Source organism: Bos taurus, chromosome 7 (assembly GCF_002263795.3).
Source record: "Bos taurus isolate L1 Dominette 01449 registration number 42190680 breed Hereford chromosome 7, ARS-UCD2.0, whole genome shotgun sequence".
Lineage (NCBI taxonomy): Eukaryota > Metazoa > Chordata > Mammalia > Artiodactyla > Bovidae > Bos > Bos taurus.
Genome location: NC_037334.1, coordinates 83068726 through 83088532, shown reverse-complemented (window position 1 = coordinate 83088532; position 19807 = coordinate 83068726). Strand labels below are relative to the sequence as shown.

Sequence of the window (19807 nt, the reverse complement as noted above, 5' to 3'; positions counted from 1 at the left end):
GAATGGACACTGATATAAGACTAATCAGGAGCAGCCCAGGAAACTGAACTGTGACTAGGCCTAAAGAGAGGGCCTCAACTCTATTTTCTATGTGGAACAGATACCTAACTCCGAATGTCTGTGTCCTATTTCTAATCTCTCTGAAGACTCTTGACCAGTACTACTGCCTTATGGAAGCAGTAGTTGTAAATCCTTCGCTCATTTCCCAGTGAACTACGCCTCTGGACAGGGAACAGTTCAGGAAATACAGTTTGGCTGTGACCAAGGTGTATTTACAACTCTTTAAAACAGCCACTTTCTGTGTGATAGGAAAGAAAACCAAATTTGGAAACTAGGTAAAGCTACTAATCTAACATCTGGAATACATCCAGAGCCTAGAATTCTCTGGAGTAGATTTTGTTTCCTCTGTTTGGAGGGCCATTCCAAGAACACACATCTTCAATTCCTGAAAAAGGTATGTGATCCAGGACTCAGAAAAAAAAAAAGAATAGATGGAGCATAAGACTGGTGACAAGCTACATGGCTGTGCATTTGATCAAATAGGTAACTTTTTGTCACAATGATACAAAAGAATTTTCTGGATAATTCAGAAATAGCAAATTGAGCATCTGTGCGACACATATTATATGTACCCTCACACACTGTCTTACAGCACAGGGTGTATTTGTCTCTACTGTCTCATCTTTGTTCCCTGCTGCTTTCCATCCTATGGCAGTGGTGTTGAATACTGATGAGATAATACCTCTTTCAACCTCTGGCAGACATTTTAAAGCAATTTGCTCAAGTACCAAGTACCCAGTCTGCATTTTTGTGGGCAATTTGTGGATCAAATTTCCTATCATCCTGAGGGTATTTTGAGTTTTTAAAATAATGGCTTATCACGCCCAGAGTACATCTCCTTTCATTTGATTTATTTTGAATATAAAATAGAAAAATACACCCAGAGTACTGGTATAAGTCCCAAAACATGCTTTCTAGAACATTTTATATTAATTCACAGCAACAAGAATTTCAAAGGGAAAATTTAAAAGAAACAATAACATATTTTTCTGTATGGTTTCTTGACATTTACATAATTTTGATTTGGTCTAACTATAGAATTGGAGATAAAAATTAATTCAGAACCAAAAGAAAATAAGATACTTTATTAATATAAAAATGAGAGTCAAATATAACCAAGTTTTAGGTGATAGGTGTTAGGTTCATGCCTTACATTAATTAATAAATATAAATGAATGTATAGAAATTATTTCTTCTAGTAAACCTCATTTAAAAGGATATACTGATAAAAACCCTTCATATTTTTCATACACTTCCCCATATACTTACTGATGCACATATAGAACAATATTAGTCAGTACCCTAAAAAGACCCTAAATTGATAAATGTTCAAATATTCTTATGTTTATGGATTGAATAAAAGATAAAAAATATTTATATATTGGATGTAATAATGAGCATTATTACTATTTTATATATTCTGCACGATTCTTTCATATGTTACAATGTATATACTAACAAATACATGCATATTATATTAATATGTCTTTGTAGAGATTCAAATATTCCCAACATACATTTCTTTCAAATATCTTGTACATAATAGAGTAATACAGCTATTCCCTGGACCAGCCTAGATCACAATATAATTGAGAAAACTGCATAACTGAGAAGATAGGTCACTTTCTTCTTCATTGTTTAAAGAGGCAAAATCAGGAAAATAAAGGCTTCCAAATGTCTTATCCAGCAGTAACAACTACTTCTTTTTAAAATGCTGAGAATATGAACTTTCAATCAATCTGCAAAAAATAAGTTTCTCTCAGGAGCCAAAACATACTTCACCTGAAATAGATGTCATTCATAAAAAGATTTCAAATAAGGAATCAACTATGTTTATTTATATTTCATTTCTCTTTTTTATTCATTATTAATCTCAGAGGTTAAAGCGTCTGCCGGCAAGGCAGGAGACCTGGGTTTGATCCCTGGGTCAGGAAGATCCCCTGGAGAAGAAATGGCAACTCACTCCAGTATTCTTGCTTGGAGAATCCCATGGATGGAGGAGCCTGGTGGGCTACAGTCCACAGGGTTGCAAAGAGTTGGACACAACTAAGTGACTTCACTTTCACTTTAATCCTTATAAATACCAAACTTCCTAAACTTTGCTTACTGTTAATGGGTTCTGATCACCACTGTCCAATTACTTCTTACTGTTATTAGTTTGCTGGTGCCACCAAATACGAATGACCTAAAAGTGTTACTGTTCTCCTATACTGTACAATAACAACCAATAATTTAGTTTAATCACATTAAGTAGAGGTATAATCATTGACACATTTCGTCTTAAATATATGATACTCTACATATAGCATAAGTGTATAAATCATAAACAGAGCTACAATAATATAAAGAGCTTAGTGTTCTTAAGATACAAGCACATTATGTACACACCGTCCTTGAATATCATTCCAATCTCTCAGAAGCCTTTCATTTTCTTTCTGCAGGTGCTCATTTTTGGCTTGGCTTTCTGCAATGGTGTCCAGGCAGTGACAAATAAGTTCTCTAATGACCTCAGCTGGGCTTGCAATTTTCTCTAGTTTGAAGGAACCAAGCCTGAACTAGGATCAAAAGAAAACATGATTAGTTTTGGGAGAAAATCAAGATTGAGTGGCCCAGTTTTAAATATATATTTTTTCTTCTGAGAGGGAAAAAAAGGTGTAAGATTTAAATATAGTGCATTTACCAGATATAAATACAGTGGACAAAACTACTGGGCAACCTCCTACTTTCTTATTAAGGTTTATCATATAAATCAACATAAAACCTAAGGGAAAAAAAATTAAGTGGTAAGTCACTCTCTCACATTTTAGCAGAAATGAAAACAACATAAATACCATAAAAACATGCTACCATCTGTTTTTACTGTCTAGTACATATTTTAAATCACTATACATCTTTCCTGGTGGCTCAGATGGTAAAGCGTCTGCCTACAATGCAGGAGACCCAGGTTCTATTCCTGGGCTGGGAAGATCTCCTGGAGAAGGAAATGGCAACCCACTCCGGTACTCTTGCCTGGAAAATCCCATGGACGGAGGAGCGTTGTAGGCTACAGTCCATGGGGTCGCAAAGAGTCAGACACAACTGAGCGACTCTACCTTCACTTTCATACTCAGAATAATAAAATAAATTTCACATGAAAACTCTTTTTTTTTTTTTGCGCCACACTGCATGGCATGCCTACAGGATCTTAGTTCCCTGACAAGGAATGGAAACCATGCCTCCTGCCATGCAAGCACAGAGTCTTAGCCACTGGACCACGAGGGAAGGCCCATACATGAAGATTCTAAATTCCAGTTTCTGTTAATACTGATAGTAAAAGCTATCTCTGAAGAAAGAGCAAAATTTTTGTAATATCTAAGAGAAATATAGGGTTTTAAATTTATAAACCTGGGAACAGTAATTACTTCTCTGTCAAAAACCAATAATTTATTATTATAAATTATAAATGATAATGCCATATGTCAAACTTGAGTACTTTTGTGCAGAGGTAAGATATAAAAATATCTTAAATCTTCTACTAGAGGTCACTACAAAATAAAATAGTTTAATACATCTTTATTATAGTTAAGGAATTCTAAAAGAGATACAGGCTCTCCTTGTTTTGGTAGATAAAGATACTAAAACACAATGATTTAATAATAATGACTATAATTATCCTTAGGCTCCCCTGGTGGCTCAGATGGTAAAGAATCTGCCTGTAATGCGGGAGACCTGGGTTCAATCCCTGGGTTGGGAAGATCACCAGAGGAGAGCATGGCAACCCACTCAAGTATTCTTGCTTGGAGAATATCCATGGACAGAGGAGCTTGGTGGGCTATAGTCCATGGGGTTGCAGTGAGTTGGATATTACTGAGCGACTAAGCACACAGCACATAATTATCCTTTCTACTAGAATTATTATAACTAAAATAAGATTTTAAATGACAATTAAAATTATATAGCTATCATATCTTATAGTTGAAGTATAACTCAAGCATAGCACAAATATAAACTCATTTAATCATCACCAAATGGAACTATTATTATATCCATTTTAACTGAGGTTCAGAGTGGTTATCTAACATATCAAAGGAATAAAATCAAGATCCCACTATACTATCCTGTTAAACTACTTGCTGACATAAGGAGTATGCTAAACAAACAACAAGTAAGAGGAAGAATTAGCTTCCAAATCTACACATAATTCTAAACAGAGATTCTAAAGGCACTGAGTAGGTGGCAATATTGAGAGTACAGAAATTTTTTTTTTTTTTGGTTTGTGTTGTTATTTAGCCTCCTGGATAAGTAGTTTCTATTATGGCATCCACTGATAGAAATATTTCTAAAGTATCTTATTTGTAAAGACGCACTCCTATAAATATGTTATATATATATATTAAGAAATACTTAATTTCTTAATTAAGTATTAATACTTATTATTAATAATTATAATTTTATATTATTATAATTATTGATAATTCTGAGACTAATCATATCAGTCAATCTACAAATAAAAATAAAAGTCCTAAAGTAAAACTCTAGTGTTTGCAATCTGAGTGGTACTTTATAAAACATTTATGTTAATTCCTATAATTTAGGATCATTCAGTTGTTTAACCCCACAGAGTAAACTTTTCTGGATGAATTATGTTTACCAATTTACTTTTAAATTTTCAGATTAAAACCACAGATAGATGTTTTAATATCATAGAAACTCAGTGAAAAGATTTAAATACTGAGAATTCCTAGATGTTGAAAAATATTTACATATACTTGCTTAAAATGTGAAGGAAAACAAAGGATTTTAATATTCTTGTATTAGTTCAGTTCAGTTACTCAGTCGTGTCCGACTCTTTGCGAACCCATGGACTGTAGCACACCAGGCTTCCCTGTCCATCACCAACTCCCGCAGCTTACTCAAACTCATGTCTATTGAGTCAGTGATGCCATCCAACCATCTCATCGTCTCTCATCCCCTTCTCCTTCAGCCTTCAGTCTTTCCCAGCATCAGGGTCTTTTCCAGTGAGTCAGTTCTTCACATCAGGTGGCCAAAGTATTGGAGTTTCAGCTTCAACATAAGTCCTTCCAATGAACAGTCAGGACTGATTTCCTTTAGGATGGACTGGTTAGATCTCCTTGCAGTCCAAGGGACTCCCAAGAGTCTTCTCCAACAGCACAGCTCAAAAGCATCAATTCTTTGGTACTCAGCTTTCTTTATAGTCCAACTCTCACATCCATACATGACTACTGGAAAAACCATAGCTTTGAATAGACAGACCTTTGCTGGCAAAATAATGTCTCTGCTTTTTAATATGCTGCCTAGGTTGGTCATAGCTTTTCTTCCAAGGAGCAATCATCTTTTAATTTCATGGCTCCAGTCAGCATCTGCAGTGATTTTGGAGCCCAGAAAAATAAAGTATCTCACTGTTTCCAGTGTTTCCCCATCTATTTGCCATGGAGTGACAGGATCGGATGCCATCCGATGATCTTAGTTTTCTGAATGTTGAGTTTTAAGTCAAGTTTTTCACTCTCCTCTTTCATTTTCATGGGCACATAATAATGTATTATGGGCACAAATGTTATACAAGGACTGAAGAATACTGGTTTAGCCACAAATAAATTTTGTATGTATTTATGTATTTTGTTTTTGAAATCTAAGCAGGTCATAATGTCTGCTTGATGCTTTAATTTGTTTTATCTCACCTCTTTCTGTTCCTTAAAAAAACGGAAACAGACTAAGAAAAATTGTGCTTTATTTCAATGAGTACATATAGTTGTGTATATACATATATATAAAACCTAAATTCAGCAATTTGAGCTTAACTTTAATTAGAATAGTAAAATTATAATTTTTAAATTATAAATTTAAACTGAATTCTAATTTTAACATTACAATTATTATTAAATTATAATTTTAAAATAGCATAATTATTATTATTAAACCTTTACCCAAAAAAGACTTGGAAAACTTACAAGAAGTTTGAAATTATCTCAGACTATTTGTCACATCTGATTTATTTCTCGTAAACTTAAAATCAAATGGCCAAAAACTCTTGCTTTGAAGTACATATAATGAGTCCATTTAACAAGTATTTAAGTTTAAATAGGAAAGTTTTATCTATGCAAATTATATAAGAATTGAAAGTAAATTTGAGTATTTAACCTTTTAAAGCTTCTCTTATGCAAACAAACACACATAAGATAAAGATCAGCTATAGAATATTACTTGTTTGAGTCAATACAGAAGAAAAATGAAGCATATTTTATTTTTAGACAATAGATCATCAGTAAAACATAAACCCAAACCATGATTTTATATTCTCACATTTTCACAATTGTCGGGCAGCTTTGACTAAGATGGACATTAAGGAAATAATTTTTTTTTTTTATCACTTGGAAGTTGCAACAATGTCAATGGATAATGAATCATTATCCATTGAGTGTTATAGTCAGGCTCACATTTTGATCCTGAATGAAGTAAAATACAAATGGACAGGTAAACACAACCCCCTAACCTATTTAAGATGGCAAAAGATAAAGGTAACAGTTTTAAATCACTAATAACAAACAACTTCTTTCAAAATATCATTCAAATGCTTATATTCAAAATTCCAAAAGAGAATTCTTCAATTTTTTTCTTGGCTACTCAGTGTAGAATAAGCTTAAAATGTCATTTCTTCTTAAGAGCAGGCAAGTATTTTTCAGTTTCTATTTTTCTAATTATATTCACTAATTTGGGGTCCTTTAACAGGTGTGATGGAGAAGGCAATGGCACCCCACTCCAGTACTCTTGCCTGGAAAATCCCATGGACGGAGGAGCCTGGTAGGCGGCAGTCCATGGGGTTGCACAGAGTCGGACACAACTGAGCGACTTCACTTTCACTTTTCACTTTGATGCATTGGAGAAGGAAATGGCAACCCACTCCAGTGTTCTTGCCTGGAGAATCCCAGGGACGGGGAAGCCTGGTGGGCTGCTGTCTATGGGGTCGCACAGAGTCGGACACGACTGAAGTGACTTTAGCAGCAACAGGTGTGAACATCTATTATTTGAAACAATGAAAATAATCAAGAAGTATTTAAAATTCAATCCAAGAAAAATATTTTACTTGAAATATTCCGCTTATTTTGTAGAAAAATTCTGGAATGTATGCGAACATGAGTCATCTGGACCATCCTGTCTGTATTCACATAGTTCAGAACCAAGGCAGGAAACGCCCTTTCACTCTCACTATCTCTGTTCCTGCCTGTCCACCTTATTACAGATGTAATGGACCACATGCCCAATTGCACTGGACTTATCAGAGGGCCTCAAATCAGGCCTAATGAATTGAGAAGCATAAAATATTTCTGTGCTCTAACTCTACATCCAACCCATCTTTATACCATCCTTCAAATAAAAGTGGAAACTTTAAAAAGGTGTTAGCTGTCTCGCATGGTATATTTCTCCATCTATTAGTGTCCTCTTTGATTTCTTTCACCAGTGTTTTATAATGGCAAAACCAATACAATATTGTAAAGTAATTAACCTCCAATTAAAATAAATAAATTTATATTTTAAAAAATAAATAAATAAATAAATGAGTGTTAGCAAATTCCCACAAAAGTAACACTGGATGGTTGTATCGATTTAAAAGTCCTTTACTTTCGTTTTTTGTTGGACATGTAAGGCTATTAACACAGATATTCTTTATTAGTTCTGTAATTTCAAAATAATCTGCAATATAAAATTAGGACTTCACATAGTAAAACCAGAGTCAGAAACCACAATGGGCAAAAATAAAATTTTTTGCAGTTAGTTCTTAAGACCTTATGGTGAATTTTCTATATACAGATCTATACTCAGCACCTCACTCAGTCTATAATCTATTAAGCTATATTTTTATTTTTCTTTGTCAAAAAAGTTCAAAACAATTTTTTAAATACTTGTAATCATATTAGGTTGCACTAGTTGACTCTGTCATTTATTTTAGCAAGCAACACAAACAAAGCATTTTTTATCTGATTTGCATTAAAAATTCACAATTTCAGAAAACATATCCATTTTCCTTAGCTGGTGTTTTAGTCTGGACATCTTTAAATGCAAGATTAAATGCCATATCCTTTTACACATCACTTCAAAGCCCAGATCAAATTCTCTTTATCTACTTTAGCCTGTATTAGCTTCTCTATTCTTAATAATTCAGATTTGTCTCACACAATTTTTCACCCAGTTTCATCCTCTGTGTATCTCTCTTGTTGCTTCAGAAATGCAGTGTTTTCCTTTAAATTTTTAGTTCTTTGAGATCAGAGACCATATCTTGTATGTCTTCCTTAACTTCCACAGTGTCTTATAGAGCTCTGGACATATACTGCTTAATAAAAGACCTAAATTTTTTAAAACTTCTATGATATTTATTAATAAGAGAATAAAATTATAATATTTCAGGTAAAATAAATAATTGGGACAGTGATACTCTAAATACAAATTAAGAAATCTTGAAGCTTTTAAGAGATAAGTTTTATTTTATTGAATAGTATAATTTCAGAAAAAGGGCATGGTTAAAAGACTGTGTAATAGCTCCTGATACTGTGATAATACATAGGTTTAATAAAACCCAAAAAGATTTATTTTTTGAAAAATGTAAGAATGTATATGTATTGTTTTCAGGTTCTTTGGAATGGCCACACAGATAAAAGAGAATATATAGTATCAGTAAAATACACAAAAGAAACACTAATTTCAGGGGAATTGTTTATTGTTTCTGGGGACAGGAGGATTCTCAAGGTGTAAGCTGAACTCTGCTTAGAACATATCAATTAAAGAGGTTGATACATTATCAACGTAGTCTAAATAACCTTGCAGAATTAATCTGTGTTACTGTCCTGGGAACCAAGATGTAAACCTAAAGGAAAAGGAGGAATAAAGATATCTTGAGATGATTCCTAGGCAAACAAATGGAATTCCTGTTTTTCAGTATGTGCTTTTAATTTATTGACATGTTTAAAAAGTTTAGCTGTGTCTCGATATGTGTACACTAAAAAGCAAACCCTATTCATTATAGTTTGTAATACAGGATATTTTTATATTATAGAAAAACATATAGCTGTAAATACATAGTTGTTATAATACACAGTTACAAAATTCTAGTAATAAAGGAAACAAGTCAAGTTAGTAGTAAAAAGGAAACTAAACTGTAATATGTTGGACTAATTACATTAATCATCAACTGTACTTTTAATCAAGAATAATATTTTTTACTAAGATGTTTGTATCATTAACTCTTTGGTTTTGTGACCTGCTTGAAACGCTATTATAGATTTAAATTTAAAATATTACAAATAAGTATTCTAAACCAGTGACGTACCTAGGTTGACAACTGAGCATATTTATCTTCCACAGTAGCTGGAACTGAGAAAAGAATGCTCATGGGACTTTCTAAACAGATAAGAGAACTTTATTGTGAGACTATTAATCTCAACTTTCCAATTATTTTCTTGTTCACATTTCTTAAACCTATTTAAAATGTTTAAATATCTTAAGATGATTATATGATCAAGTAAGACTTGTATATGCAGGGCTTCAGATATGTAGACCCTCTAGGTCCTTACAACCAAAATGCAATAATCCAAAAATTAAAAAAAAATACACTGAGTTCTAATATAGACCTACAAATTATTAGCATTTTTAACGGTATGCTGTATGCTGTAATATATTAAGTATCATCTAAGAATTATTTGGTATTCATAATTACAAAATTCATTAGTAGGAATCAGAGAAATGAAATGAAAAGCCCAAATGTCTTTGCAATAAGGGAATTTCAGAAGTTACTGTTACTTTAAATGACTACAAATGTTTATTCCATCATGTCCTTGAAATAGAGATGGTAAACCTTTTGGTTCACGGAAAATATAGGAAAAAGAAGATTTATCTTAGTCTAATTAGGAGTTATAATAAACAATGAAAAATACTCTATACATAGATTTAGAATCAACAGCTGACACTAGTGGTAAAGAATCTGCTTGCCAATACAGGACACATAAGACGCACAGGATCGAACTCTGGGCTGGGACGATCCCCTGGAGGAGGGCATGGCAACCCACTCCAGTATTCTTGCCTGGAGAATCCCCATGGATAGAGGAGCCCAGTGGGCTACAGTCTATAGGGCCACAAAGAGTCAGACATGACTGAAGCTACTTAGCATGAAAGACTTTAGCAACAGTAAATTGGATTGGGAGTAGTAGGGTAGGTAGATGTCAGGGGTTGCCTATTATTTACCTGTTACTATAAGTTTGATATTAGGTTCTGAAAAAGAAACAGTACGTTGGATCTCCTGGCACTCTATTAAATCTCATAACACTTATCTAATCATTTCTTCATAGTATGCTTCTCTTTCATTTACAGCGTAAATGGTGATACTTCCTAGATAGGACCCTTGATCTAATTCTCTTTTTTCTCTGTAGAGTTATATGGTTATCCACAATATCAGCTCCCGTTATTAGAGATAAGTTGAAAAATTGCCAAATGTGTATTAATAAGTGATACGTTTTCTCAAGTCAGGACTTCTAGAAACAATTAACATAGCATTACAAAATCTACTTGCATTTTTCTTCAGTTCAATTCAGTTCAATCACTCAGTCATGTCCAACTCTTTGCGACCCCATGGACTGCAGCACGCCAGGCTTCCATGTTCATCACTAACTCCCGCAGCTTACTCAAACTCAAGTCCATCGAATCGGTGATGCCATCCAACCATCTCATCCTCTCTCATCCCTTTCTTCTCCTGCCTTCAATCTTTATCAGCATCAGGGTCTTTTCCAAGGAGTCGGTTCTTTGCATCAAGTGGCCAAAGTATTGGAGTTTCAGCTTCAGCATCAGTCCCTCCAATGAATATTTAGGAATGATTTCCTTTAGGATTGACTCATTTGATCTCCTTGCAGTCCAAAGGACTTTCAAGAGCCTTCTCCAACACCAAGTTCAAAAGCATCAATTCTTCAGTGCTCATCTTTCTTTATGGTCCAAATCTCACATCCATACATGTCTACTGGAAAAATCATAGCTTTGACTAGACAGACCTTTGTGGGTTAAATAATGTCTCTGCTTTTTAATATGCTGTATAGGTTGGTCATAGCTTTTCTTCCAAGGAGTAAGCGCCTTTTAAATTCATGGCTGCAGTCACCATCTGCAGTGATTTTGGAGCCCAAGAAAATAAGTCTGTTACTGTTTCCATTGTTTTCCCATCTATTTGCCATGAAGTGATGGGACTGGATGTCATGATCTTCATTTTCTGATGTTGAGTTTTAAGTCAGCTTTTTCACTCTCTTTTTTCACTTTCATCAAGAGGCTCTTTAGTTCCTCTTTGCTTTCTGCCATAAGTGTGTTTTCATCTGCATATCTGAGGTTATTGATATTTGTCACATATTGATTCCAGCTTGTCCTTCATCCAGTCTGGTATTTCAAATGATGTACTTTGCATATAGGTTAAATAAGCAGGGTGACAACATACAGCTTTGACGTACTCCTTTCTCAATTTGGAACCAGTTCATTTTTCCATGTTCAGGTCTAACTGTTGCTTCTTAACCTGCATAGAAGTTTCTCAGGAGGCAGGTAAGGTGGTCTAATATTCCCATCTCTTTAAGAATTTTCCACAGTTTGTTGTGATCCTCACGGTCAAAGGCTTTGGGGTAGTCAATAAAGCAGAAGTAGATGTTATTCTGGAAATCTCTTGCTTTTTTGATGATCCAACAGATGTTGGCAATTTGATCTCTGGTTCCTCTGCTTTTTCTAAAACCGGCTTGAACATCTGGAAGTTCACAGTTCACGTATTGCTGAAGCCTGGCTTGGAGAATTTCGAGCATTACTTTACTAGCGTGTGAGATGAGTGCAAGTGTGTGGTAGTTTGAGCATTCTTTGGCATTCCCTTTCTTTGGGGTTGGAATGAAAACTGACCTTTTCCAGTCCTGTGGCCACTGCTGAGGTGTCCAAATTTGCTGGCATATTGACTACAGCACTTCAACAGCAACATTCTCAGCATTTGAAATAGCTCAAGTGGAATTACATCATCTCCACTAGCTTTGTTCTTAGTGATGCTTTCTAAGGCCCACATGACTTTGCTTCCAGCACATCTGGCTCTAGGTGAATGACCACACTATTGTGGTTATCTGGATCATTAAGATCTTTTGTGTATAGTTCTGTGTATTCTTGCCACCTCTTCTTAATATCTTCTGTTGATACATACTGTGTCTGTCCTTAATTGTGCACATCTTTGTATGAAATGTTTCCTTGGTATCTCTAATTTTCTAGAAGAGATCTCTAGTCTTTCCCTTTTTATTGTTTTCCTTTATTTTTGCATTGATCACTAAGGAAGGCTTTCTTATCTCTCCTTGCTATTTGGGAACTCTGCATTTAGTTGGGTATATCTTTCCCTTTCTCCTTTGCCTTTAGTTTCTCTTCTTTTCTCAGTTATTTGTAAGGCTTCCTCAGACAACCATTTTGCCTTTTTGCATTTCTTCTTCTTAAGAAGGGAGGATTTTGATCACTGCCTCCTGTACAGTGTTACGAACCTCCATCCTTAGTCCTTCAGGCACTCTATCAGATATAATCCCTTCAATCTATTTGTCACTTCCACTGCATAATAGTAAGGGATTTGATTTAGGTCATATCTGAATGGTCCAGTCATTTCCCCTACTTTCTTCAATTTAAATCAGAATTTTACAATAAGGAAGTCATGATCTAGGCCACAGTCATCTCGTCTTGTTTTTGCTGACTATACAGAGCTTCTCCATCTTCAGCTGCAAAGAATACAATCAATCTGATTTCAGTACTGACCATCTGGTGATGTCCATGTGTAGAGACATTTCTTGTGTTGTGGGAAGAGAGTGTTTGCTATGACCCTCAGTGTGTTCTCTTGGCAAAACTCAGTTAGCCTTTGCCTTGCTTCATTTTGTATTCCAAGGCCAAACTTGCCTGTTACTCCAGGTATCTCTTGACTTCCTAGTTTTGCATTCCAGTCCCCTATGATGGAAAGGCCATCTTTTTTTTTTGGTGTTAGTTCTAGAAGGTCTTGTAGATCTTCATAGAACCGTTCAGCTTCTTTGGCATTAGTTATTGGGGCATAGACTTGGATTACTATGATATTAAATGGTTTTCTTTGGAGACGAACAGAGATCATTCTGTCATTTTTGAGACTGCACACAAGTACTGCATTTTAGACTCTTTTGTTGACTATGAGCACTACGCCATTTCTTCTTAGCGATTCTTGCCTACAGTAGTAGATACTGTATTTTTTTTTCTTGTACTAGTCCAAAAGCCACAAAAAGATAGGAGCTATATATGACTCAAATTAGCATTCCCTTTTTTACATGGTTAAATATAGAATGTATTCATTCATTCATTTATCAGACTTTTTCAGTATGTACTATGTGCTAGGCATTAGAGACACTATTTTGAACAAGAAAAACAATTTGTCTACTCACTTGGTCCTTATATTTTAGTAGAGGACTGACAACACCAATGAACAAATAATAATTTCATCCAGTTGTAGATTTAATGAAGAAAATAAAATGGTAATAGGATAGTGACTAGAGGGCAGAGTAGGCTTAGATATAGTGGTCACAGAACAAGTCCTTCTGAAAACTGAGATGGAGAACAGAGATGGGATTGGAAAGAGATAGGAAACTAATTCACACAGGATTTTGCGGACTATAGTAACAAGTTCAGAACTCACTCTAACAAAAAGCCCTCAGAAGATTACAGGCAGAAAAATGAGTGCTTACAAAGTACTCAGCATTTCCTCTAAGACTGTCCCCAATCTGCCCACCCTCCAATTATTCAGGCCGTGTGTAATCCCCTCCCCTTAAGTGTGGGTAGGTCTGTGACTTGCTTCTAATTCTAACCAAGAGAACATGGGAAAGATGACACATATCAGAACTTCAGACAAACCAAAAGCAAAAAGCAAAAAAAAAAAAAAAAAAAAAATATATATATATATATATATATGAGGAATTTGGTTTGGAATCACACTCATTTTCAAGTTATTTTAGAAGGAATTTATATTTCTAATATAAAAGTAGTGAAAGTGAAGTTGCTCAGTCGTGTCCAACTCTTTGTGATCTCATGGACTGTAGCCTACCAGGCTCCACCGTTCATGGGATTTTCCAGGCAAAAGTACTGGAATGGGTTGCTATTTCCTTCTCCAGGAGATCTTCCCAACCCGGGTCTCCCGCATTGTAGGCAGAGGCTTTACCATCTAAGCCACCAGTGAAGTCCCAGGGAAGTTCTAATATGAATTAAAGTGAAATTTCTCCATTCAGGATCACTACACTTCTTTAATCAAGAGTTATTTTTATGTCCTTTGTTTGTTTCTCATTGTTAATTTTTTGTTTCCATTTTCTCTTTTTAAACTTTTTTTTTTAATTGAAGTATAGTTGATTAACAATGTTATACTAATTTCCAGTGTACAATATAGTGATTTGATATTTTTATAGATTATACTCCAATTACCATTATGATAAAATATGGATTATATACCCTGTGCTGTCCATTATATCCTTGCATCTTATCCATTTTGTACCTAGTAGTAGTCGAACACCACTGAGTGACTTCACTTTCACTTTTCACTCTCATGCGTTGGAGAAGGAAATGGCAACCCACTCCAGTGTTCTTGCCTGGAGAATCCCTGGTGGGCTGACGTCTATGGGGTCACACAGAGTCGGACATGACTGAAGCGACTTAGCAGCAGCAGCAGTCTATGTCTCTTAATCCCCTTTCTCTATTTTGCTCTTTCCCTCAATCCCTCTCCTCACTGGTAAGCACTAATTTGTTATCCGTATTTATGAGTCTGTTTCTGTTTTGTTACATTCATTCATCAGCTTTATTTTTCAGATTCCATATTTAAGTGAACACATACAGTATTTTTTTTTTTTTCTGTCTGATTTACTTCACTAAGCATAACACCCTTCAAGGCCATCCATGTTGTTGCAAGTGGCAAAAAATTCATTTTTTTATGGCTGAGTACTCTACATATGGACATCACCAGATGGTCAACACCAAAATCAAATTGATTATATTCTTTGCAGCCAAAGATAGAGAAGCTCTATACAGTCAGCAAAAACAAGACTGGGAGCTGACTATGGCTCAGATCATGAGCTCCATATTGCCAAATTCAGACTTAAATTGAAGAAAGTAGGGAAAACCACTAGACCATTCAGGTATGACCTAAATCAAATCCGTTATGATTATACAGTAGAAGTGAGAAATAGATTTAAGGGACTAGATCTGATGGACAGAGTGCCTGATGAACTATGGAATGAGGTTCGTGACATTGTACAGGAGACAGGGAGCAAGACCATCCCCAAGACAAAGAAATGCAAAAAAGCAAAATGACTCTCTGGGCAGGCCTTACAAATAGCTGTGCAAAGAAGAGAAGAGAAAGGCAAAGGAGAAAAGGAAAGATATAAGTATCTGAATGCAGAGTTCCAAAGAATAGCAAGAAGAGATAAGAAAGCCTTCCTCAGCAATCAATGCAAAGAAATAGAGGAAAACAACAGAATGGGAAAGACTAGAGATCTCTTCAAGAAAATTAGAGATACCAAGGGAACATTTCATGCAAAGATGGGCTCGATAAAGGACAGAAATGTTACGGACTTAACAGAAGCAGAAGATAACAAGAAGAGGTGGCAAGAATACACAGAAGAACTGTACAAAAAGGATCTTCATGACCCAGATAATCACGACGGTGTGATCATTCACCTAGAGCCAGACATCCTGGAATGTGAAGTCAAGTGGGCCTTAGCATCACTAAGAACAAAGCTAGTGGAGGTGATGTAATTCCAGTTGAGCTCTTTCAAATCCTGAAAGATGATGCTGTAAAAGTGCTGCACTCAATATGCCAGCAAATTTGGAAAACTCAGCAGTGGCCACAGGACTGGAAAAGGTCATTCATTCCAATCCCAAAGAAAGGCAATACCAAAGAATGCTCAAACTACCACACAATTGCACTCATCCCACATGCTAGGAAAGTAATGCTCAAAATTCTCCAAGCCAGGCATCAGCAATATGTGAATCATGAACTTCCAGATGTTCGAGCTGGTTTTAGAAAAGGCAGAGGAACCAGAGATCAAATTGCCAACATCCGCTGGATCATCAAAAAAGTGAGAGTTCCAGAAAAACATCTATTTCTGCTTTATTGACTATGTCAAAGCCTTGGACTGTGTGGATCACAATAAACTGTGGAAAATTCTGAAAGAGATGGGAATACCAGACCACCTGACCTGCCTCTTGAGAAACCTGTATGCAGGTCAGGAAGCAAGTTAGAACTGGACATGGAACAACAGATTGGTTCCAAATAGGAAAAGGAGTACATCAAGGCTGTATATTGTCACCCTGCTTATTTAACTTATATGCAGAGTACATCATGAGAAACGCTGGACTGGAAGAAGCACAAGCTGGAATCAAGATTGCCGCGAGAAATATCAATAACCTCAGATATGCAGATGACACCACCCTTATAGCAGAAAGTGAAGAGGAACTAAAAAGCCTCTTGATGAAAGTGAAAGAGGAGAGTGAAAAAGTTGGCTTAAAAAGCTCAACATTCAGAAAACTAAGATCATGGCATCTGGTCCCATCAATTCATGGGAAACAGATGGAAAACAGTGTCAAACTTTATTTTCTTGGGCTCCAAAATCCCTGCAGATGCTGATTGCAGCCATGAAATTAAAAGATGCTTACTCCTTGGAAGGAAAGTTATGACCAACCTAGATAGCATATTCAAAAGCAGAGACATGACTTTGCCAACAAAGGTCCGTCTAGTCAAGGCTACGGTTTTTCCAGTGGTCATGTATGGATGTGAGATTTGGACTATGAAGAAAGCTGAGCGCTGAAGAATTGATGCTTTTGAACTGTGGTGTTGGAGAAGACTTTTTAGAGTCCCTTGGACTCCAAGGAGATCCAACCAGTCCATTCTAAAGGAGATCAGCCCTGGGTGTTCTTTGGAAGGAATGATGCTAAAGCTGAAACTCCAGTACTTTGGCTACCCCATGCGAAGAGTTGACTCCTTGGAAAAGACTCTGATGCTGGGAGGGATTGGGGGCAGGAGGAAAAGACGACGACAGAGGATGAGATGGCTGGATGACATCACCTACTCGATGGACATGAGTCTGAGTGAACTCCGGGAGTTGGTGATGGACAGGGAGGCCTGGCTTGCTGCAATTCATGGGGTCGCAAAGAGTTGGACATGACTGAGCGACAGAACTGAACTGAACTGAACTGAATATTTCATTGTGTGTGTTTCAGATCTCCTTTATCCACTCATCTCTTAATGGAAACTTAAATTCATATCCTAGCTATTGCAAATAATGCTGCTGGGGTGCATATGACACTGGGGTGCATATATCTTTTCAAATTAGTGTTTTCATTTTCTTTGGATATACATTCAGGAGTAGGACTCTTAGATGGTAGTTCTATTTTTATTGAGGAACCTCTATACTCTTATCCATAATGTCTGCTTAGTTTTTAATCAGACTCCCTTACACTGTAGCTAATAAGACTACCAAATGATCTGTAGGTAGAAATATGAATGTAAGTGCCTACTTAGTCTCATTTTCTGTTCCTTGGTCACATAAAAAGCATTATATGGTTATGGGAACCTAAGCAATCTCTGTTTTAGAATCCTAATTCTGACATTTATTTTAAGTGGTGTCCTGCACAAGCAATTGTAACCACTCCATTCAAAATGATAACTTATCCTATAAGAAATTCATGAACAAAATATAAGGGCTGATCATGAAGGATTTTACAAATAAGCCACAATGGACATAACACCAAAGGGCACAAAAAACTCTACTCTCTAGAGTCAGTTTGAATTGGATGTGTCTTCTGAAAGTGGTTGATTACTTTAACACACAGTAGCATTCCAGTGTGGCTATGACAGAGAAAAATCTCACTGGGGAGCTCACTGTTGCTGTTGCTTAGTTCCTAAGGCCTCGTGGAAACAATAAGGAAGCAAACACTGAGGGGGGCGGGGAAACTTATAACATGATAAAATACCTTACTACGAGATACTTAGGAAATATATCTTAATAGGACATAGTATGAAATATCATAGAATGATTTATTTCTGTATTCAAAACAGTTTACCCTGTTTAGTAAGAACTGCTCAGGCCTCTCATAACATTCTCTTAAGACAATTTAACTGAAAAAATAGAATCTTGTATTTTTTTCTGATTATAAATCCTGGACTTTTGCCATTTAAAAAATTTGCATAAACTTAAAGCCAACCTCCGTTCTTCCACTCCTGAAGCACTGAACTATATATATTTGATGAAATAGCCTGACTGGTTAAAGGCGTTGTATTGACATTAGAAGTTTCTGGAAACAACAACAACAAAAAAATCATAAACACTTATGTTAACTATAACTTCATTTCCTTAAAATCAGTTATTATAAACCAGTAAACTCAAAACAGGTGATCTTTAACAAGCCACAGAGGTACCAAGTATTTTTAAATCCGAGTTTAAATGAAGTGATAAAGTATAGGAATCCAGAAAAAGATATGTTCATTTTTCGTTTAGCTTATGAGTTTCTTTCAAAAAATCTTCACAAAGCTTAATAACTGTCTTTTTAAACTAGGAATTAAAAATGCTTCTGTCAGATTTTTCATCCCAAAATATTTACTAAGAATCCTAAAAAAAAGCACCTATAATAATGTAGTGGCAGATCTCTAACAAGCAAATCCCAATCAAAAACATTTATATAGAAAACTAGTCATACTTATTTTGATTTATTTCGTTATTGACCTAGAGACAAGATAAAAAGAAATTACTGGTCTAAAAAACATTTTAAATTTTTCAAGGTGTTTTATTTCAGGTGATAATTACCTAATAGAAAATCTACTTGTAAAGTATAAAAATTAACAACTATTTTTAATGAGATTGAGAAGGACTGGAGAGTACAATGGATGGTAATCATTCATTTAATTGAATTTTCTTGCAAAGAAAAATGTAATTAAAAGTTAACATTGAGATAGTTCCAGTTTAGATAATAGCAAAGTAAGCTGTATTAGATTAATGCTCCTAGAGATAACAATTATAAACTCTGATGGTTCTCTCCCATTTGAAAAAAAAAAAAAACCCAAAAAACAAAACCCTATTCAAGGACTGGAGAATGACAGAAAGCAGGCAGCAAGTTGAGAGTACTCAAACCAGGTAAGAGCATGTTTATGTGACTTGTGCCTCACATGAAATCTCCAGTCCTAGAGCTCATGCAGAACAAGTCTCTACTTGTAGCCACGCATCCAACTCTTTGCGACCCCGTGACTGTAGCCTGCAAGGCTCCTCTATCCATGGAGATTCTCCAAGCAAGAATACTGGAGTGGGTTGCCAAGCCCTCCTCCAGGAGATCTTCCCAACCCAGGGATTGAACCTAAGTCTCTTAAGTCTCCTGCATTGGCAGGCGGGTTCTTTACCACAGCATGTGAAGTGAAGTGAAGTCGCTCAGTCGTGTCCGACTCTTTGCGACACCATGTACTGTAGCCTACCAGGTTCCACCATCCATGGGATTTTCCAGGCACGAGTACTGGAGAGGGTTGCCATTTGCACATGATACAATTAGCCAAAAGAGACAAAAAAGAGAAGGAATTTAAAAAGCAGAAGAAATGCATGAACTGAAAGATTTAAATTTCCAAATGGAAAGGTCCCAGCACACTTGATTAACAGGGGTCTCACAGCAAGGTACAGCATCCTCAAACTTCATAATATTTGGAACAAAATGAGAACCGTAAAAGATTCCAGAGCAATAA

At 35.7% G+C, this 19807-nt stretch overlaps 1 protein-coding gene across 7 annotated transcripts in view; it reads right to left on the bottom strand.

Moving 5' to 3' along the window:
- XRCC4 (X-ray repair cross complementing 4) overlaps positions 1–19807 on the bottom strand; it is a 381115-nt gene that overhangs the window by 251484 nt on the left and 109824 nt on the right. For all 7 annotated transcript variants that reach the window (NM_001081615.2, XM_010807593.4, XM_024994578.2 and 4 more), the window contains exon 4: positions 2449–2615. In NM_001081615.2, coding sequence (NP_001075084.1) covers positions 2449–2615 — 167 coding nt within the window. The remainder of the gene's footprint in view (positions 1–2448; positions 2616–19807) is intronic.